The sequence below is a fragment of the Mirounga leonina genome, unplaced genomic scaffold (genome assembly GCF_011800145.1).
Source record: "Mirounga leonina isolate KUSES-001 unplaced genomic scaffold, KU_Mleo_1.0 Mir_154, whole genome shotgun sequence".
In the NCBI taxonomy this organism is placed as follows: Eukaryota; Metazoa; Chordata; class Mammalia; order Carnivora; family Phocidae; genus Mirounga; species Mirounga leonina.
The window spans coordinates 3,943,830-3,967,157 of record NW_023270389.1 but is presented as its reverse complement, the minus strand read 5'-3'; the positions used below and the strand labels follow the sequence as shown (position 1 = coordinate 3,967,157).

The 23,328-nt window shown below is 40.6% G+C and overlaps 1 protein-coding gene across 1 annotated transcript in view; it reads left to right on the top strand.

The window, feature by feature from the left end:
• The window catches only part of LOC118013960 (olfactory receptor 10J3-like), a 155,191-nt gene extending 133,623 nt beyond the window's left edge, over positions 1-21,568 (top strand). Inside the window, exon 2 of the mRNA XM_035009907.1 lies at positions 20,238-21,568. Coding sequence (XP_034865798.1) covers positions 20,238-21,222 — 985 coding nt within the window. The 3' untranslated portion in view covers positions 21,223-21,568. The remainder of the gene's footprint in view (positions 1-20,237) is intronic.
• Positions 21,569-23,328: the final 1,760 nt, after the last annotated feature.

The following is a 23,328-nucleotide window of genomic DNA, read 5'->3' as shown; positions in this document are numbered from 1 at the left end:
TTAGGAATAAGATATGGGTGACTGCTTTCTCCACTTCTCTTCAACATTGTACTGAATGTTCTGGCCAATCCAGTAAGCCAAGAGAAAGAAATTAAAGATAAAGGGATTGAGAAGGAAGAAATTCTCTACAGATGATGTGATTGTGTACATAGAAAATCCAAAAGAAACTCCTGATAAATTATTGACATTAAGAGTTTAGCAGGCTTTCTGGTATAAAATTTAGGTATAAATATCTATCAAATTTCTGTACTTCAAACTGATAGCAAATTAAATTTAAAAGGACTATCATTTATAATAGCTTAAAAATAAAAAGTACTTAGGAATACGGATCTTCATGAAAATCACAAAACCTTAAAGAAGACACCAAAGACTGAAGTAATGGAGCAAAAGACCCTGCTTATGAGTTGGAAGATCTGAGATTGTGAAGATTCCGATTATCAAAAATCTATGTCTTAATCTCAGGAAACAAACGGTTGCAGGAGTGGTGGGGGGTGGGAGGGATGGGGTGGCTGGGTGATGGACATTGGGGAGGGTATGTGCTATGGTGAGCACTGTGAATTGTGTAAGACTGATGAATCACAGATCTGTACCTCTGAAATAATACATTATATGTTAAAAAAAAAAGTAGGAAGGGAAAAATGAAGGGGAGGAAATCGGAGGGGGAGACGAACCATAGAGACGATGGACTCTGAGAAACAAACTGAGGGTTTTGGGGGTGGGGGTGGGAGGATGGGTTAGCCCCGTGATGGGTATTAAGAAAGGCATGTATTGAATGGAGCACTGGGTGTTATACACAAACAATCATGGAACACTACATCAAAAACTAATGATGTAATGTACGGTGACTAACATAACATAATAAAATAAAATTAAAATCCAAAAAAAAAATCTATGAATTCCTAGATCTATGATTTATGAATTCTATGCAGTTCAATCAGAATCTCAAATGGATTGTTTTTGGTTGGTTGGTTGCTAGATTGATAACTGACACTAAAATTTATATGAAAGTACAAAGACCTGAGAGAAACCAGAACACTCTTGAAGAAACACAGGAAGAGATTTGCCTTTCAAACATCATTACTTATTATTAGGCTACAGTAATTAAGAAGGTGCAGTGTTGGCATGGAGCTAGAGTCACGCCAATGGGAGAACACAGAGTTCTGAAATACGGGGACTCTTCCCACCGGAGCTGACACTGTAGGCTGGTGGGAAGCACAGAGTAGTCAATTAATGATGGAATAGTTGGTACCTGTATGGGGAAAAGTGAAATCAGATTGCACCATAAAACCATTTAATTTCAAGTGTATTAAAAACCTAAGAAGGAACAAAACACTTTATGAAATGTTTAGGAAGATAATATATGAGAATATTTATAAAGCTTGGGGTAGTAAAAGATACAGAAAATAATGATATTCTGGTACATAAACATTAACTTCCATTTTTCAAAACAAATTCCAAAAAAAGAAACAAGTAAAGATATATACAACAAAAACAACAGGTAGAGCACTAGTATCTAGGGTATTTAGAGCTTTAAACATAAAAAGAAAAAAAAAGATCAGCTTAATGATAGATTTTAAAAGTGTGTGGGAATTTCGTATTAGGGGAAGCACAGATGTCATGTGAACAGATTAACATCATTAGTAGCCGGGGGAAAACAAGACCACAGGCCACAGTTTCACACCCATCAGACTGCAGAAAATCAAAGCTATCACAGATAAAGAGCCGGGGAAGCTCCTGAGGAGTGTAAATTGATACAATCATTTTGGAAAACAGTTTGACATTACCTGTTCAAGTTGAAAATGAACGGGTCCGATGAGCCACTAGAATTTAATCCAGAACAACTACAGAGACACACAAAGTTAAAACAGCTTTGCTTATAATAGGGGGGAAAAAGTGCTGAAATGAACAAATATTCTTCAAAAGCAGGATAAATTGAAGTAAACCGACAATATATTACAGAGCATCGAATGACTTAATTATAGAGCATGGGTGGGCAAACTACAGTCCATGGACCAGCAGTCTGTTTGTAAATAAAGTTTTATTGGGACACAGTCACACCCACTATATACATGTGTGGATTGCGTTCACACTGCAACAGTGAAGCTGAGTAGTCCAACAGAAATTGTAAGGCCAGCCCACAAGACTAACGTGTTTACCACCTGGTCCTTTACAGGACAGGTCTACAGACTACTGTTAAAGATCGCTAAGGGCACTCATTACATTTTCACACTTCAACTTGCATGAACCTCAAAATCATAATGTTGCATAACAGACGCCAATCACAGATGTGTGTGTGTGTGTATTCCATTTAATGTTCAAAAGAAAACAGGACTAATATATTATTTAGGGATAATTTGTTTATAAATGTGCAAGTGCTTTAACCTGAAACTCACGATCGTGACTATTTGGTGAGGATTTGAAGTATTTGGAAAGAACATCTACAAGACTTCTAGATTTATAGTGATCTTCTGTTTCTTAGCCTGGGCAGAGGGTAGCTAGGTGTTTGTTTTGTTATTTTTCTTAAAATGTACATTTATTTTATAAACTCTTTATACTCTATTTTACAATAAAAAATTAACATTATACATCAAGAGTGTTCATGCTACTATTAAATGGGAGAAATACCACAAAACAGTAAGGATCATATGAACCCAATATAGTAAAGAAAGTAAAGATCTATATTCATGTATTTGTGAACATGTCTGAATACAAAAAAGACTAAGAATTTATAAATGGGGGCACCTGGATGGCTCGGTCAGTTAAGTGTTTGCCTTCAGCTCAGGTCATGATCTCAGGGTCCTGGAATCGAGCCCCATATTGGGCTCCCTGCTCAGCGGGGAGTCTGCTTCTCCCTCTGCCTCTTCCCCCCCTCTCATGCTCGCTCGCTCGCTCTCTCAAATAAATAAAAAAATCTTTTAAAAGATACATAAATGAATATATGTGACATTTGTAAATAGAAACATACAATATTTTAAAACTTGTGTAGCTTTTAAATGATGCATATGAAAATTATGTAATTCAATGGAAAATAAGTTACAAACAGGATGTGATATATACAAAATTACCTCAATTACATGAAAATGTGCATAGAAAAAAGCTGAAGGGAAATCATGTAAATGTTAGTAGTGCATGATTCTGCATGGTAAAATTATGGGTGAATTTTTGCTCTCCTGAATTTTCCAAAGTGTCCACAATAAATATATATTATGCAGTGAGATGGAGGATAGCTTCAATTTCTCTTAAGCGTCCCTTGGGGTCATTCTCCTCACCATCTTTCCATCAAGGCATCCCTCCCATCTTGGTTCTCTCAGCCTCTCTCATTCTTACATGATAACACTTGTCACATTCAATTGAAATGATTTATTATCTAACTTTTCAACTAGATTGTACCTTTTTTGATGACAGATCATACTTAGTTGTTTCTGCATCCTCAAAACTTAACTCAATTTTTGCTGTATGTCAAGCCTTTGATCACTGTGTCAACAGAACTGATAAGTGAAGGAAAACTCTGGAGGTGCTTCTGGTCTGAAGGAGGAGCCCCACACCTGCGCCAGATTCATCCAGCAGTACTGACATGGACAAGTGGAAACAGAGCAAAGTACTGAAGGATTTCTGAGCTGGAGGGAGTGAGAGGTGGAGGACATGGGCTCTCCCATCAGGGGCCTTTCAGACAAATGGAGCTTGTGAAGCACTCAAGCGACAGACAGAAATGTGGCGTCCAGGCAGACAAGAAGGGATAGAGTCTGTAGGCTCATTAAGTTGCAGAAGTTGAGAGACTTCCAGAGAAAAAAGACATGAAGGAACAATAGGAAAACATGGATGGATGAGCTAAATATTGGCAAACCATCATCATCAACATAGACCATTAATCTTGGGTTAGTTTTCCAATCCTCAATCAGACTTTTGGTGGATAGCTCTTTTCTTAAAAAAGATTATAGAAATTTATATGTGTTTTCTTTTACATTTTACATTTTTCCTTTATTCTTCAAAGTCATAATACATCTACTCAGAAGTAACGATGTGGTAGAAATGTGGGGAAACTTAATCCCAAAAAGGATAGAGGATGCCTGATACCACACATTTAGTTCATGGCAAAGATAACCTGGGGGCCCAGCTCTCCTTGCCCTGTACTGAGTCCTTTGCTCTTAAGAGATCTTTATCCTGGAGGAGAACCTTTCTGCCCCAGCTGAGCTACTGATACATGTAACACTACACAAGGAAGTGCATGAGCCTTCTTTAGGAAGACATTAAGAAACAGAAGAAATCACTGTATCTTATTCTGAGTTTTTGATGTCTCTGTGAAGGAACATGGACTTGGTACATATTACTCAATTTCCTTTTAGTTCCTAACATAGCTACAAATGTCTGGAGGGGAGGGCAAGTCTCAGAGGAATTGGTGTTCCCTTTCTCTTTTTCTGCTGCAAGTTCATCACCTCTTTCCCTAGAGTCTCCAGCTCCAGCCCAATTCACATCCACATCTCTCCCTCTCTCACACACACACATATTCTGCCAAGTGTATTTTCTGGAAGTAGTGATCTGGAGGTCCCCATGTTACACTGCTAAATGAGAGCAGGGCAAAGAACCTGAACCGGGATTAAGCATTTTAAGTAAAGGGAGTCAAAGTAGCATATAGACCTCAGATAGAATGATAAAGTTGTCTGAGGTCATTAGAAACCAAAATGTAGGAACTAACATTTGTTTAAAATATAATACCAGTCTATTTTTTTTAGGGAGAGACCATGTGCATGCAAGAGAGAGAAAAAGAGAAAGGGGGGGTGGAGGGGCAAAGGGAGAGAGAGAGAACCTCAAGCAGACTCCATGCCCAGTGCGGAGCTCCATGCAGGGCTCAATCCCACGACCCTGAGGTCATGATCTGAGCCAAAATCAAGAGCTGGATGCTTAACCGACTGAGCCACCCAGATGCCCCAAAATATATACCAGCCTATTAAGACAGGCTAAATAGTTTAAAGTTTAGTAATTACAAGGAAATAAAATAGTCTCATTTTATGTATGAAGAATGTGAGGCTCAGAAGGGTAAACTATTCGTCATACTCAATTATGTAGTAATTGAGAAGACCAGGTGTGAAACACAAGTATGTCTCCAAATCCATACACCTGCATGGAATCCAAACCCTACTGAATGGATGTTCAGGCATGAGGTTCAGGTTTTAGGGAAGGAGGCAAACAGCTGTATGAAACTGCTTGACCCTCAGCCTCATTCACTCAAGACACTAGGAACATCAATGGTAGATGACAACTCTGGGGTTAGGAAGGCTGTCTTATTTTCTCTCCTCCCTCTATAATTTTTAATAGATCCCCCCACCATTTACTTACAGACATGAGAATACTCAATGGCACGTTATAGGCACCAGGACTCAATCAGCCATCAGGGGAGACACGGGGAAAGTGTGAAACTCTAATGTTTAAGAAAATCACCAGAAAGCCAGAACAGGAAAATGAAGAAGCTTAGAAAATTTAAAATTAATTCTCCTCTCCTGTTTTTTCTACTAACAACCACTTACTTCTTGCAAAGGACATGAGAGAAATTCTCTTACTTGCAGATGCATCTGGACTTTTTTAAAAAAAAAAGAACTCAGAATGGGAATCTTCGTGAGGCCTGTGAGGGAGACATTGAACCCCAAGTCTAGACGTGCAGCATTTCCTGGGTGTCTGAAGGAAGCTCAGGGTGTGGTGACCAGCTCAAGGCCCAGAGCACTGATTCCTCAAGCCTCCGCAGATCCTCCTGCAAAGTTGAAGCCTCTTAAAACCCTATTCACAGACTGATTCCTGAATCCATCTGATGCAGGACTTCAGAGACTTGCCCTTGAGAACCATTCCAGGACACAAGTGGTAGCAGAGAAAGAGCTTGAGGCTCCATCCCAGGGGCCTGATTAGGACCGTGGGCAATTAGTAGAACAAAACTCTACCTTTATGTACTGATTCACAAGAGCAGTTTGCATTGTAGAAACAAATACGTTTTGTCAAAAATTAAGGAACCCAGAAGAAACATGAAAAATAAAATACGTGCCTATTATTCTACATCTGAGGATCACACCTCAATTTATTGAAGTAACAAATATTAATGCACATCTACTTATGTTGCAAGCACTATGCTAAGTATTGGCAGTCCAAGTGCACAAAGAACAGTCATGGTATTTGCTTTCATGGAGCTCATCAAGGAGGGAAGCAAATAGAGCCATCGCTTGCTAATCCATTGGGTATCTTTGTGCAGATTAGTAAAAGGAGCCTCTTCTGGGTAGGTGCAGCTGCATGCACACCTCTTGGTGAGGAGACAGTGTATTTTTGCAGCTAGGAAAAAAGCATCCCTTCATGTGGACAGACGGAGCTCTATACCAAGGGTGTATGACTTGTCAAATGGACAGTGGGCTGCTTTTATCCCTCACTTTCCACCTTGATTAGGCATCTTTGTGGAGTATACAGTGTCTACACCAGACAGTTTTCAAACATATAATCTCACCAGTAAATTATTACAAACAAAAATAAATGCTGCAAGGCAAAAAAAACAGGGTTTCATGAGAGCATATAATAAAGGGGGTGAAGTTTTGCTAGTCTGGGGAGTCTAAATATTTCTCTGGGCAATGATTTTGAGCTGGGGTCTCTAAGGTGAATGAGGGTCAACAAGGTGAAGTTAGGGAAGAGAATTTAGGACCGAGAAAAACATGAGGGAAGGACTTGATAGATTATTGATAGTAATTCATTCCAAGAACTGAAACAAAGCCAAATTGTGCCCAGAAAGCTTGAGGGAGGGATGAATTTAGAAGGCACCAGAGGACATGAGCGTGAGGGCCTTGCCGCACTTCAAGCTTGTAGAGCGATGTGGAGCCAGCAAAGCTTTTAAGGAGGTGAAGAGCACAGTCAGATGTGCATTTCAAAGTGTCTGGTGGAGAAGTAGAAAATGAATCGGAGAAGAGCAAGTTTGGAACCAGGGGAGGATTGTCCCATGCAAACATGACGGGAGCTGGGACCAGGGTGGCAGGCTCAGTGCCACTGGCTCACGGGACAAGTAAGACCAGTTCACGACAGGCATCGGAGGGTAGGTGGTCAAGTGACCTGCCTTTTCCAGGACTCAGAAGGGATTCAGGAGGCATTTCTCAGAAGAATTCCAATCTAGGGAAAGAACGTATGGTTTTTTTTTTTTTCCAAAAATCTGAGGATCCTGCACTGTGATCTCCTCTGGGGGCCTGACAGAATCCTGACTTAATTCATTATAATAGCGAATCATAGTCTCTTACCCAATCTTAGACTGCAGCCAGTTCACAGAACTCAAGTCAGGGTTATGTTCGTCAGCCCTAGATAATTTTAAAATGTATTGTTACTATTATATATAGATAGATATAATTTATATTATAAATTATAAGATATATTGTTACTATTATATAGGTCTGTATTTATTATATAGATTACTATTATATAGTTTCCCTTCTGTTTCGGTCTTAGGAACACCATAATCAGTTAGATACACCAAGGAGCTCCATAAGCAAGCAATTCCTGTTACTACGTTACCTCTTTCCATAACCACACATAGTCTTTACCTCTGACAGCTTTGTGATGCCGCTTGACCTTTGACTCATTGGGCCCTCATTCTCCCTATTGAAATCAGGGAGACATTCACTGGTAATATCTCACGACTTCAACCACAGGCTGCAGGGACCAGACACTATTAGGTTCTCCACTCTCGAGTCCATATTTTAGTTCAGCAACTGAGCAAACTGTAAGAGCTACTCCTATCTCCTTGAGCAGATAGATGAAGTACAAAATCTCTACTTAAGGGCACACATCGATACGTGTTGCCTGTCTGAACATTATGTTTCTTTCTCCTCTAACAAACTTAGAATAAATCCCTGCACACATTTCCCTGGTTCTCAATGTTATGAATCTGGAATCTGTCACTAGTTATGGATCAGGAGGCAGTGAGAGAAAGTGAGGCAGACAGAACTTGTAGTAATGGTGGCAAGTGAGGCCAACAGCTCTGTTCTGGAAAAAAAAAAAAAAAAGGCAAGTAGAAAATGGAATGATATAAGCAATGATTTAAGGGCACTGGAAATTGACCAAAGGCAGATAACACATTAAGAAACATTAATGCTCCCAAAATTGCTAGAGCTTCAGGTAAAAATGGCAAGAGTATGTGCTCTTTTCATTTGGGGATGTTCCCATCACTGTCTGCCCCCAGCCCCGCCTCCCCTCTCAGTGCAGAGGGTAGAAACTGTAGTTTTATCTGCTTGAGGTTGGCAGGAAAACCCAGCAGCTTGAGTGTCGGAAAGCTCAGTCTATAATTTGCACTGGAGGTTGGGCAAAAACCTGCAGCTTTGCTGGCTTAACGCAGACTCATTTGGGGAGAAACCCATAGCTCCGCTACTCTGATATTGTGGTCTTGGTTCTGAGTGAGGAAAAAATAAGCTATAAATTTAACTGAGAGATCCTGAAAATGTGAGAGTCATAGAAAGGCTGAAATAAGTTCTACATCTCTAGCTTCAGAGAAACTATGAATGCCCAAGGGAGACTTGAGAACTGGCTGGAATTTTGAATGCATCCAACAGCCTGTGCATGGATTAATCAGCAGAGGTGATGGGTTCTAGGTGTTTGGGTATGGGTTCTAGGTGTTTACATACAATCTCTGCCCAAATCATTGGATAACCGTTAAGCTATGTATTCACAGGGAAACCCCTGGGAAGCCAGGCTGCAAAGATAAACGTAATTGAGAAACTGAGCAGACATCAGCATCCATACACGGCAGTCTCTGCATTTAAGTTGAAAAGAATAACTGAAAATGGAAAAGAACAATGATTGACATTTAAAAATATAAATTTTCTAGAGTTGCTATGATATATTCAGTTACCAACCAAATATTACAAGTTGTGTAAAGAAACAGAAAAGTGTGACCCAAATTCAGGGGAAAATGTAGTCAATAGAAGTTAGTTCTGAATGGGCCCATTTACAGCAGAGTTGTGATGAGCAGATTTTATAAATATAGTCAAAGAATTAAAGGAAACTCTGTTCAAAAAAATTATATATATAGAATGGCAGCAATCACACAAATAGGGAGCCTCAAGTAGAGGCCATAGAAAAGAAGGGAATGCAAATTCTAGAGTTGAAAACTATAACTGAAATGCTATCAACAGTGGAAGTAAGACGGCAGAAGAAAGAACCAGGGAGCCCAAAAATTGACAGTAGAAACCATCCAGTCTTGAGGGGCAGCCTGGGTGGCTCAGTCAGTTAAGCATCTGACTCATGGTTTCAGCTCAGGTCATAATCTCAGGGTCGTGAGATCGAGCCCCGCGTTGTGTTCCACACTGGGTGTGGAGACTACTTAAACAAAAAATTATATTAAAAAAAGAAAGAATCCAGTCTGAAGAACAGAAACAAAAGAATGAAAACAAAGTGACTCTCACAGATCCGTAGGACGAAGTAAACACTCCAACATAGGTGTAATGGGATTCCCAGAAAACAAGGCAGAACGAAATATTTAAATAAATAATGGTTGTAAACTTCCCAAATTTGATGAAAAACATTAATGGCTTCAAGAAACTCAACAAATCCTGAGTTGGGTAAATGCAGAGAGAACCATATGTAAGACATCAAGCTGCGGAAAGTCAAAGAGACAAAAATCTTGAAAACCAAAGAAAAGTGACTCACCATGTACAGAGAAAAAACTATGATTAATAGCTGACTTCTTAACAGGAAACACAATCGAGACCACAGGATAGTGAAATGGCATTCAAATTGCCAAAAGAAAAGACTTTAACAACAACAGAAACATCTGTATCTAGCAAAAGCATCCTTGAAAAGTGAGGGAAAAATTAAAGTGTATCCAGATAAACAAAGACTGAGAGAATTTGTTGCTAGCAGACCTACCATCCAAGAAATACTAGAAGTTCTTTAGGGTGAAAGGAAATGACAGTTGACAATAGCTTGTTTCCATAGGAAAGAACGAAGAAAACCAGAAATGCTGCCTCTGTAACATATATAAGTCATCATAGAGGAGTGTGTATGTGTGTGTTTATGTCTACCTTTTAATTTTCTTCCTGTAGTAATTTCTTTTTTAAAAAATACCATTATTTAGAAACAGTTATATTATTATAATACCATATGGATTTATAAATTGGATTTATAAAAATTAAAGATGCTATATGACAGTAATAGTGCAAAGGAGTAAGAGGGGGAAATGGAGCCATATTTCCATATTGCTGTATTTCGTTGAAATCAACTCTGTGTTAACCTGAACTACATTGTGATAATTTAATTATGCATCAGACAAACACTAAAAAAAAAAAAATCTAGTTTAAGATCAACAGAAGAATCAATAGGGTACAATAAAAAAGTTTTTAACAGAAAAGAAGGCAGTAAAAGTGGAACAAGAGAAATGAAAGGACATGAAATTTGGGAAACAACTAGTGAAAGGAAAAGCATTAATCCATTCACAGCCTTAACTACATTAAAAGTGAGTACATCGAATCCTCAGAACAAAAGGGGAAAGATTGTCAGATTGGATTTTAAACAGCAAGATATAGTTGATAAGCTGTTTATGGGACGTGCATTTATAATCTGAGACACAGATACTTTGAAAGTAAAGGTTGTAAATAGATACACCATGCATACAGTAACCATAGGAGAGCAGAAATGGCTATGTTAATATCAGACAAAATAGACTTTCAGACAAGGAATATTACAAGAGACATATATATTTCTTTCTTTTTTTTTTTTTAAAGATGTTATTTATTTATTTGAGACAGAGAGAATGAGATACAGAGAGCATGAGAGGGACGAGGGTCAGAGGGAGAAGCAGACTCCCTGCCGAGCAGGGAGCCCAATGCAGGACTCGATCCCGGGACTCCAGGATCATGACCTGAGCTGAAGGCAGTCGCTCAACCAACTGAGGCACCCAGGCGCCCGAGACATATATATTTCTTATAAAAGAGTCAGTATGTTAGGGAGATACAAAATTATAAATGTATATGCACCTAAGAACAGAGCCCCAAAATCTGTGAAGCAAAAAGGACAGAATTGAAAGGAGAAATAGTGCAACAGGCACAGTTGGAGAGTTCAATAATTCGATTTTAGTAATTTATAGAACAGCCAGCCCTGTCAGCCAACTTGATCTGACGTTTATGGAAAACTACACATAGAAGGAGCAGAATACTTACTCTTCTAGAGTACATGTGGCATGTTTTCCAGGCTCCAGATATCAGGTCATAAAATCAGCCTCAAATTTTTAAAACATGAAGTCTTCTTTTCTGATATTTACATAAAACAATAATTTTCTTTCGATTAGTGTTTACATGATATTTTCCCCATTAATTGGATTATTATTTTACATTTAATGAAATTTAAATTTTATTATATATAATGAAATTTATAATTTCTAATTTTACATGTAATGAAATTTACATTTCATTTTATAATGAAATTACTGATATCTTCGGGTTTAAATATACCAAGTTAGGAATTGTTTTCTACTTTTCCCATTTTTTATGTACTTTTCCTCTCTTTTTATCTTACTTTGGAATAACCAGGTGTTTTTATTATTCCTTTTATTTGTCATTTATACATCATATTAATGGTTTTTTTTTATAGATTGCATTTCAAGGACCAAGGAAAGATTTTGTGAAATCTAAATTTGATTTATCCCCATTTTAATGTTATTGTTGTATATTTTAATTCCACAAATATTTAGATATCCACAAGACATTAATTTATTGGATAATATTAAGCATAATATTAATTGATACTTGCCCATACACTTATTTTTTCTGTTATTTAAAATTTATTTTGGTTATTTTCATTTGGTTGGATTTTCCTTCTTTTTTTTTTTTTAGATTTTTTTTTTTTTTTTAAGATTTTATTTATTTATTTGACAGAGAGAGAGACAGTGAGAGCAGGAACACAAGCAGGGGGAGTGGGAGAGGGAGAAGCAGGCTTCCCGCCAAGCAGGGAGCCCAATGCGGGGCTCGATCCCAGGACCCTGGGATCATGATCCGAGCCGAAGGCAGTCGCTTAACGACTGAGCCACCCAGGCGCCCCTGGATTTTCCTTCTATCTGAAGAAGTCTATATTTCTTTAATGAAAGTCTGCTGATGAGGAATTCTCTAATTTTTTCCATTTCAGAAGCTGTTTTCGTTTTGCCTTTTTTTCTTTGTGAAGGATATTTTCTGGAGTGCGGACTTCTCATTTGGCAGCCATTCCCTTTCAGCACTTTGAAGATGGCATTCCATTGATTTCTGTTTCTCATTATTGCCATTAAGAAGCCAATTCATAGTCTTACTGGTATTCCTTGAAAATAATGTATCTTTTTTCCTCTAGCTACTTTTAAGACTTTTTCTTTTAATCTTCTTTCTTTTAGCCATTTTACACAATATGTCTACACCCATTTTGTTGGGGTGGGGAGGTGTGTGTAGCTATCTTGCATGTAGTTCAGGGTAACTCTGTATGTTGATGTTTTCCTCAAGTCTGGAAAACTTGTGGCCATGTTTCTTCATTTCTTGCTTCTGATACATTCTTTCTCTCCTGTCCGCCTGTAACTCCAATTACACACATGCTGGACCTTTTGCTGGGTTCTGTATGGTTCTTTCACTCTTTGGTATATACTGCATGTTCCCCCTCTCTGTGCTCCAGCTTGGATATCTTCTACTGACAGACTTCTAATTCACTGATTTTTATCTCTACTTTTTTTTCTAATGTGCTGTTAAACTATTAAGTTCTTAGTTTCTGTTATTATATTTTTTACTGCTGATGTGTTTACTTTATTAAAAAAATATTTTCCAGTTCTCTGTGTGGTTCCACAATCTGTCACCTATTTTCTTCAACACAATAAGTTCTTTATTGCTTCACAACAAATCACCACAATTTTTTACATGTGACATATTTACATTCACTTTCTCATATTTCTCAAATAAGCACAAATGTAATAGCTTAAACCAACACACATGTATTATGTCATGGTTCCCACAGGTCAGGTGTTCTGGGTATAGTTTGAGTGGGTCCTCTGCTCAGGGCCCCACAAACCTGAAATCACAGTGTCAGCTGGGCTGTATTTCCTTCTGGACCTTGGCGTTATTTTCCAAACTCATGTGGCTGTTGGCACAACTCATTCCTTGTGGTTCTAGGATGGAGGCTGTGTTTTCTCCGTTTGCTCTCAAGGTGCCCATATTCTTTGCCACATGACCTCCTGGGAGTCCACTCAAAACTTGGCAGCTTGCTTCTGTAGAGTCAGCAAGAGAGGGTCTCTTGCTCCTGTCTGCTAAGATGGATTTTTATAGGAGGTAACATGAGCACAGGCATGACATCCCATTACCTGTGCTGTACTCTGTTGGGTAGGGCAAGTCACAGTTTTGCCCACACTCAAGGGGAGAGGATTATCCATGGATGTGACTAATTGTGGGTCACTTTAGGACTCGCTCCTACAATCTGTTTATCTGAGTTGTATCTAATAACTTTAATACAGTGACTTTTTTATGAGTCTATTTCTATTGAGTGCTTTATTTTTTTCCTTCTTAATTCTTAGCCCTTTGGTCTTTTGTCCTGGTATGGTTAGTGCATTCTTATTGCATCCTGGACACTTTATATTAGGAGTTCTCAAACTTTTCCTGAAGGGGGCCAGATAGTAAATAATTTAGGATTTGTGGACCAAAGTCTCTGTCACAGCTATTAAATGCTGCCATTTAATAGTACAACGTAAGTGGCCACAGGTGGTACATAAGCAGGTGAGTGTGACTATGGTTACAAAAAGAAGAAAACACCTTTAATTATGGTGACAGAAATTTGAATTTCATACAATTTTCATGTCACAAAATAGTATTCCTTTTTAAAAAAATTTTTTATTATGTTCAGTTAGCCACTGTATAGTATTCCTTTTTAAACTTTTTTGCAATCATTACAAAATGTAAAGACCATCATAACAGCTTGTAGGCTATATGAAAAGAGATGGCGCGTTCCTGGGTCAGCAGGTAGTGGTTTGCTTATCCCCAGCCTATGTGAAAAAGTTGTAAAGATAAATTGAGTCTCTACAGTTCATGATCTTCCTGTTTTATCTCCTAGCAGGTACTTAGACTAGGGGGGAGAGCATATTAGTAATTAGGGACTAAGTGAGATTGAAGCTGGTTCTAGTTTTTGTTAGGGTTCACTTCCACTTTACCCTCTCACGTAGAGGGTAGCCCTGAAGCCAGATGTTCTCATTTTGTTTTAGTGTTTTGATGAAAGCAACAAATTATAGCTCCTTGAAGAAGCTGCAAACAGTGGGTTTTAGGCTAAAATTTCTATGTCCTTTCTTTATGGAATCTTGGTCCCTCAATCAATTACTGACTTAGAAGATGCACCACCTATTATAGTCATTCTAACATCACTTTAGAGATGGAAGAGAGAGAATTCGGTCCTTTGATTTTCTGTGCATGTGAAGAGTGGGGGTGGGGTGGACTCTGGAAAAGCCCACTTATTCCACTTCTCTTGTTTAACCTTAGTCTCTTCATTTGTAAAATGGGGATAGTAATATTCAATATCCATCTACTGCATCATGTTACTGTGCATTACATGAAGCCACGTGAAGGATGCAGAGTGAGGGCAACATCTGGCGAGGCATCCCTGTCCTCACCATCGTCATATTGTGACATCCTCACTCACAGATGAAGAAGGAGGACCAGATCAGAGACGTGTCCATCCAAACGCCAGCCAGGTTAGTGGCAGATCTGGACACTAAGCGTGGTAAACAGAACTAATCTGCTCCTTTTCCACCATAACCAAGTTGCCTTCCTGGATCACTGTAACCAGCAGTACCACCGTTGAGCACGATTTCAAGTTACATCCCATCCAACCAATAGTTATGGAGAATTATTCTGTGTCCAGACTTGTGCTTGTATTTCTTCTGAAGCTGGATTTCCAGTTTAAGTCCTGGTTTCTCCTTTATCAGCTCCGTGTCCTAGAGAAAGTTCCATAACATATCTGTGCCTGTTTTCTCTTCTGAAGATGCATATGGTAATGCTGCCTCATAGATTTATTGTTAGGATTCAGTTAACGTGTACATTGCATAGTTTAGTACCTAGCGTATAAGAAGCATGTATCAGAAGTGTTAGTAATTACTTTGATTAGTAGCAGCTGTAAATACCCTGAGAGAAGAGATGAATGAGAGTCTCTAAAGGTGCTTACAATTGAATTAGGAATGTAAGATCAATGCAACGAATATGACTAAAGAGTTAAAAAATACGTGACAGCTGCGTGCCAACTTTTACCTAGTTTAAAGCTACATCTGTGTGGGCTGTGGGTGGTAAGATGGATGTGGTATCTGGAAGGTGGCCGGGTAAGGCTGAGGCCTTTGGCCAAACTGAACCAAGAGCTCCAGAATGATGCAGGGTGTGCGGCGAGCAGAGCAGAGATGAGAGAGATGTGTTAAAAGTAGAGTGAGTCACGGAGAGGAGAGGCACCGCGTAGAGGACATAGTGATATGGTCACTGTATTGCGTGCCGACAAATGGTGGCCGCACTCGTGGCCAGCGCAGCATAACACATAGTTACGTTGCACCCCTGAAGCTAATGTGAACGTCAGGTGTGAACTATACTTCAATTTAAAAAAAGGTGTAAAAGTGAGAAAGACAAACACCATATGATTTCACTCATCTGTGGAATTTAACAAAGAAAACAAACAAGCAAACGGGGCAAAAAGAGAGAGAGGCTAACCAAGAAACAGACTCTTAACTGTAGAGAAACTGATGGTGGTTGTGGGGTGGGTGGGTGAAACAGGTGATGGGGGTGAAGGAATGCACTGAGGATGAGCACCGGGTGTTGTAGGGAAGTGTTGAATCACTTTATTGTGCACCTGAAACTAATTTTACACTACGTTAACTAACTGGAATTTAAGTTAAAACTTTAAAAAAAAGTTTCAAGTTCTTGCAACAGAAGTCAGAGACTGGATTGCTGAGGGTACCCTGGGACTTTAAACTGGCTTCAGGCGGGATATCTGAAGGTCAGCCCTCTGTGCACACGGCCGCAGGGGTCCATGCTTAAATCCTACTTGACAATTGTTGCTTCCCTTGCACCACATATGAAGAACCATTTCCATAAGGTCTTAAGTGCCTCTCCTTTGGCACCAGAGAAATGGACAGAAAGTATGACACATACCTTAGCAGGACCATGGCCCAACCTAACAAATTTTGAAATCAGCCTTTTCACCCCAGAGATTTCTCCTAATAGCTAAGCCAATTCTATCTCTCAAAATGTTAATCCCGGGATTAGGAAATGAACTTCCTGAGTAATGAGGTCTCTAGACACCGTGCTGTTTGGATTGTGCCCTCTGCTATTGGTCACTTGGGAGTAGTCAGTGCTGTTTTGGAGAGAGAGACCCAGGAGTCTGGGACAAGCAATCTGCACCTTGTTAAGAAACCTTGAGGGGCGCCTGGGTGGCTCAGATGGTTAAGCGGCTGCCTTCGGCTCAGGTCATGATCCCAGGGTCCTGGGATCGAGCCCCACATTTGGGCTCCTGGCTCAGCGGGGAGCCTGCTTCTGCCTCTCCCTCTGCCTCTGCCTCTCTTCCTGCTCATGCTTTCTCTCTCTCTCTCTGTATTGCTGTGTCTCAAATGAATAAAAATCTTAAAAAAAAAAAAACAAAAAAACAAACAAACCTTGAGCCAGAGTTACTGCTTTGTGACCCAAAGAGGAGCTTCTGTTGGAGGAGGTTGTGGGAATCTAGAGGAACTTAGTGTGACTTGTTCTCTCCCTCACTTGTAGGCTCAGGCATTGGAAGATGGGGCGATGCATTATTTCTTTCCTTTCTAGTTCCCTTTCAGTATCACATTCTGGGTGGTATCTCAAGATTAGCCAGTGAAGGAGGAGTTCTTTTAAACCACAGCTCTGCTTAGTAAGATGTTAGCAACCCTCAGTAAGAAAATTCGTAGACTTTTAGTAGGATGGCAATATTTTTACAGTGATCTAAACTCAAGTCACTGATGGATTTTAAATAATTTCAGGAAGGGCATTGACAAAAATCTGGGAAATGCTTTGTAACTATTAGTTAAAAAACAAAACAAAACATATCTCTTATTGCAGGCAGTCACATTTCCGGAGTGGAGGGCTGTGACTCTCAGCAGAGCAGAGAAGCAGACCGCTGGTGAGTTTCATTTCCGTATCTGTGGGATGGTGCAGCCTGACTATAGTGGAGTTGTCATGGAGCCGGGGACAGTCTGTAGAAGGGGCGGCACGATCTCTCATCGCGAATCTTGAGATTTTTGTCATCTTGAAAGTGTGGATATGTGAACTAATGGAGAGAGGAGGGACATGAGACTTGAGGGACCTCTAATTGGGTCCTGTTCAAAAAGCTGTTCAGAAATCTAAGCTCCGTGAGGGCAAGGACTGTTGCTTGGTTATCTTTGTGTTCCTAATACCAGCGCTGCACTCCCACTTCGTGATGTACTCAACACATTGATCCCCTGAAAAAATGGTTTTGCTTGGATTTGAAGCAAAATTTTATTATTCACAGTGGACTTAAAAAAGAAAAAAAGAGAAAGATGAGAAAAAAAGTTCTCCCTGCAGAAAAAATGTTGTAGAATATTCATCCAAGATTGGGTCAGGGACAGGCTTTGTTTCACTTTTTTTTTGATCATTTATTTGAAAGGAAGAAAGGGTAGTAACCTCAAAGCCAAAGATAAGCTGAATTTCGAGGTTGCTGATCATCTGTACCCTCCCTACCTTTTTGTCTCTCTCCTTCTTCACCTCCATTTCTTACACCCTAGATGAGTAATCCTACTCTTGCCAGTGTTTCTTGTTTCCCCATCCCACTCTGTGCCCCTTTCCTGGTTTTTCTGCTGAGTCTACCTGTGTAATGGTGCTGGAATAGAGTTGTTTCAGGTGTTGGTAATTTAGAACTGACTAATGGTCTGGAGGAGGAAAGAAACAGAAATATTCTAGGCTATAGGCATGAGTAAAATATTTTGCCAGGACAGTGAAATTAAGTTATAAGAATAACCTGGATGAATTTCAATGTAAGTGTGCAAGTATAATGAAAACTGTGGTTTTCTAGTGATAGATTCTGAACTATCCATTATAACCTGGGGACGCAATCTGGATGTCACTACAGGTTTTTCTTAGCTATATTAGCTGGATGGGCCACTGTGATCTAAGGGTGAAGGAAAATGTTGGGCATCTTCAAGAGCGGGATTAAAAGCAAAACTAAAAATCTTGTTCTACCAGATCCACACCTGTGTTGGAATAGTACTTATTAGCAGTACATGGATCTGGTCAGTGCACTTCAAGAAATATTTTTAAAGCACATGACAAATCCATATGAGCAATTGGAAGGGAAATGATGAAATTTATAAAATCAAGGCTGGATAATCACAGGCTTGTTTATAAATCCTGGAATGATGGCCTGAAGACCCCTACCCCTATCCAGTGCTGTGTTAAACTCTTCAAATACACTAACCCCTCTAATATGGTGATTCTAAGAGGTATTACTATACTTGATTTACAAATGATTTTAAATATGCTTAAAATTTTGAGTGGCTACTGAAGGAATTTATGCAGGAAATCTCCATTAGCAGATCTTAAAATTTTTTATCTTAATTCCAGTAGAGTTAACATACAGCATTACATTAGTTTATGGTGTGCAATATAGAGGATTCAACACTCCCATACATTACTCAGTGCTCATCACCAGAAGTATACACTTCACCCATTCCACCCCTTCCCCCACCACCTCCCCTCTGGTAACCATCAATTTGTTCTCTATAATAAAGAGTCTGGTTTTTTGGTTTATCTCTTTTTTTCTTTGTTCATTTATTTCTTAAATTCCACATGTAAGTGAAATTGTATGGCATTTGTCTTTCTCTGACTTATTTCACTTAGCATTATACTCTCTAGGTCCATCTATGTTGTTGTAGATGGCAAGATTTCATTCTTTTTTATGGATGAGTAATATTCCATTGTGTATATATACCACATCTTTATCCATTCATCTATTGATGGACACTTGGGCTGCTGGCAAAATAATGCCGCAATAACCATAAGAGTGCATAAATCTTTTTGAGTTAGTGTTTTCATATTCTTTGGATGAATCCCATAAGCAGATTTTTTTTTTTTTAAAGAATGTTATGACAACATTCAGGAGGCAGGCTTGGACTTGGACCAAGGTCATTGCAATGAGGAAGCTTGATTGCATGCGAGACCATTGCAGTCCCTACAGAGAATGATTATTTGTGCTCAGAAGTTGGGTGTTGTTAGAAAGCACAGGGAGGAGGGGACAGAAAGGACAGAATTTCAGGAGGGACTGTTTTCCACATGGAAAAGGATGATTCTTAGCTTTCTGAATGGAGGTAATGGTTAAACATGGTGGGTTCTATCAGGAGTAGATATGGGTTTAAAGACAAGGTTAAACCTGCCACTGTATAGTCTCCAATTCTGAGCTAACATGAGGTGAGGTCATTTCTATCCCTCTTTCAACTTGGAATATGCAAAATTGAAGGAAAAAATAGAACATCTGGTCCTTCTCCAGTCAGATGAATTTTATCTTTGCTCTCACACTAGGAAAACCCATTCCCTACTTGAAGGGATATCCTCGGATTTGTTCCATCCTGTTTTCTGCTAGAATTCAAGAAGATAAGCTGAATACCTGCCATGCCTTATCAAACCATTGTCCATGGCACTAGAGGATACTTGGTGCAGGGTTTTCAGGAGAAACTTTTTGTTGAAATGCTCCCATTTCTAGTCTTTCATGATCACTGGGGAGTTTTATGTTCAGGGCTTAGGAAGTGAAGCCTAGGACCTAGATAGGGTTCTGGAGGAGCAGAAATCATTGCAGGATGGTGCTGGGGCATTTGGCAGTGACAGTGCATTCTGACCAGTGTTGAAAGGATATCAGCCTCAGCTATATTCTGTCTTCCACCTTAGTTACTGTTCCTCACTGGGTCCTTCCCAGCGAATTCAAGAGTGTTTGAGGAGGAACTATAGTGCTGAGCTTCTTCTTGACCTGGACTCACCTCTCCGATGTCTGGGTAATTACTTCTACTCATCTTTCCTTTACTCTGTCTCTACTTTTTCTCTCAGATCTCTCTCTGCCATCAATCTCAGTGTCCTGGGGTAACACTTCTGTAGAGCCAAAGAAGAGAAGTGGGCAAAGGCGATACCGATGACCCTTGAGGTCCAGGGCATTGCTCAGCCAGTGGACACACTTTTTACTGAAGGCCTTGACTTAGCCTACTCTCTTGCACGGTTGGCTCAGCACACCTGTCCTTTGTCCAGACCTAGACCCCACTCAATGCCAATGCCAAATTCCACTGCTGTGACGGAGTTCCTCTTGGAAGGGTTCTCCACCTTTGGGTGGCAGCACAGGCTTGTCTTCTTTGCTGTCTTTTTAACTTTGTACCTGCTGACTCTCTCTGGCAATATTGTCATCGTGACTATTATTCATCTGGACCATCACCTCCACACCCCCATGTACTTCTTCCTGAGCATGCTGTCCCTCTCTGAGACCTGCTACACTGTGGCCATCATTCTCCATATGCTTTCTGGCCTCCTAAGCCCCCAGCAGCCAATTGCTGTCCAAGACTGTGCCACTCAGCTCTTCTTCTATCTCACCTTCGGCATCAACAACTGCTTCCTGCTCACGGCCATGGGGTTCGACCGCTATGTGGCTATCTGCAACCCGCTACGGTACTCGGTCATCATAAGTAAAGAGGCCTGTGTCCAGTTAGCATGCGGATCACTGGGAATTGGTCTGGGCATGGCCATTGTCCAGGTGACATCTGTGTTTGGCCTGCCCTTCTGTGATGCCTTTGTCATTTCTCATTCCTTCTATGATGTGAGGCCCCTGCTAAAGCTGGCTTGTGCTGATAGCACTGTCAACGAGATCATCAACTTTGTTGTCAGTGTCTGTGTCCAAGTTCTACCCATGGGCCTGGTCTTTATCTCCTACATCCTCATCATCTCCACCATTCTCAAGATTGCCTCCATTGAGGGCTCCACAGTCCTTAAGATCACTTCAGCCGAGGGCCGGGAGAAGGCCTTTGCCACCTGTGCCTCCCACCTCACGGTGGTCATCGTCCACTATGGCTGCGCCTCCATCATCTACCTCAAGCTCAAGTCCCAGAGTTCCCTGGGGCAGGACAGACTAATCTCCGTGACCTACACAGTCTTCACCCCCTTGCTGAACCCTGTTGTGTACAGCCTGAGGAACAAGGGTGTCAAAGATGCTCTGCACAGAGCTGTAGGGTGGAAGCTCCTTTCCTCTTAACAAGGAGAGATTATTGAAAGACTTTTATTTGATTTTGTAAATATATATTGGTTTCATGCTGTTTCAGTAATGCTTCTAAGTACGAGATCAAGAAGAATAGACTAAAGTAAAGGGACCCAAACTGTGGGCTTCCATTTGAGTTTGTCATGGTTTCCTATGCCCTCCTTCAGAGAGGATAAAAAGTGGCTTCCCATCAGTCAATCAATACATCAATCAATCAGTGGGGCACCTGGGTGGCTCAGTCAGTTAAGCATCTGCCTTCGTCTCAGGTCATGATTCCAGGGTCCTGGGATTGAGCCTAACATCCAGCTCCATGTTCATCAGGGAGTTGGCCTATCCCTCTCCCTCTGCCCCTCTCCCCTCCCCCTGCTCATTCTCTCTCTCTCTCTCTCTGACAAATAAATAAATCTTTAAAAAAATGGCTTGGCAAATGCTCAAGACTAGAGGGGAAGGATTTACCTGCCTGGGTCACTCCCAGCTGTGTCCTGTCATACATGCGTGCACACAGCTACACAACTCCACTGAGACACAAAACCAGCAGCGTTCTAAAAAGCCCATGAACAAAGTATTTGGAAGCCACCTGAGAAAGACTTTCACTGTTGTTGGTAGGGATGTAGAGTAGTTTGTGCAAACTTTTTAACGAGGAGACACATGCATATTCTCTTCTGTGGACATTGAGGACTTTCACATAATCTGTTTTTGCTAATTGCTAATATCCCAGAACAGCCTGAGGAATCTTCAGGGGGTTGGGTACACACTTTCCAAGTGGTAGAACTGCCCTACCTGGCCATTCCTTGGAATGAAGGGTGCAAATGTGGGAAAGCAAAAAGTCATCAGCTACTGAGAGCACAGAGGTGGGTCGTCCACTGTCTGGAGATGGCTAGGTGAGAAAACACCAGATGTAAAGGGGAACATGATGAAAAGTTCAATACCTTCCATGTTTCCAACCTGGGAGTGAAAAGCACAGAAGCTGGAAGGAGCCAAGCAAAGCATAATTCTTTTGCAGGGTAGACCTAAACTCTTTGATAGGTTGTTAAGAATGTAAGTACTTTAACTACAACTTCTGAAAACACTTATTAATGAGCAGAAGTCTGAAGCTTGACTTAAATAAAAAATTTTCTGGTAAACTCCTAAGCCTGCAGAGGTTAATCTTCAGAAGTTTCTTCTGAGATACTCCCAACTTAAAAACTGACTTAAAAACAGCATTCCTATTTGAGCATCACAGAAGGTGAACATGTGCGCTCTGGTGGGTCCTTTCTCCCTCATCCTTCCGCTCCACTCTGGCCTTCTACACCAAGGAATGAGCATATATAACCTGAGTTCCAGACACAGCTCTTAGGGTCCCCGCAATCAAGCTGACACCATGGAGTGACCCTGCACAGGCAAGATATCACTTGTGAGAGTGTCCTGAGGTCTGCCAGTTGCGGGGGATGGGACAAGGCAGTGGAAATTAACAAAATCTCTGAGTCCAGTTAACATGTCTGACTTTGCAAAGAACTTTAGTGTGTGAAGGTGACCTGGAGACCAAAGATACCTTTGCCTCCATGTCCATATTTCTAGAAATGATAGTACCAGCGCATTGCTGTGAGAATAGTTGAAATTATAAAAAAATTTTGGGCTTAGTGGTTCTGCTTAATCCAGATAAAAAGCTGTTAAGTAGAGGTCTGATGGCCGGGGCTTCACTCTCTTCTAGTGCAGTTATACTCAGTGGGTGCCGTGCTACCCTACTCAGATGGCACACCTTCAGGACCCACACATTCATTCCCCCAAGCTGCTGGGAGGGCACTGGGCCAACAGCGGTCAGTTGAGTGGCTCTTTGGAAATTGTTCTTGCTGAAGAGCTACTTTCTCCAGAGTCACACATCTTCCCAGGGCACCCTGCCTCCAAAGACTTGTCTACTTCAGGGTGTAAAGACCGGTCCCCAGACTTCGATCTAAGGTGATTACAAAGGGCTGTCCCAGCTCCAGGTCTCTTGTCTGTGAAATGGTTTGGCTTTTGCTGTGACTACATTGCATTTCAGCTTCTCCCTCTGCGGGGGTCCGCCGCCTTCACTCTCACACAGGTGTTGGTGCTGAGGGCGCTCACTAAGAACCCGGTCACATTTCA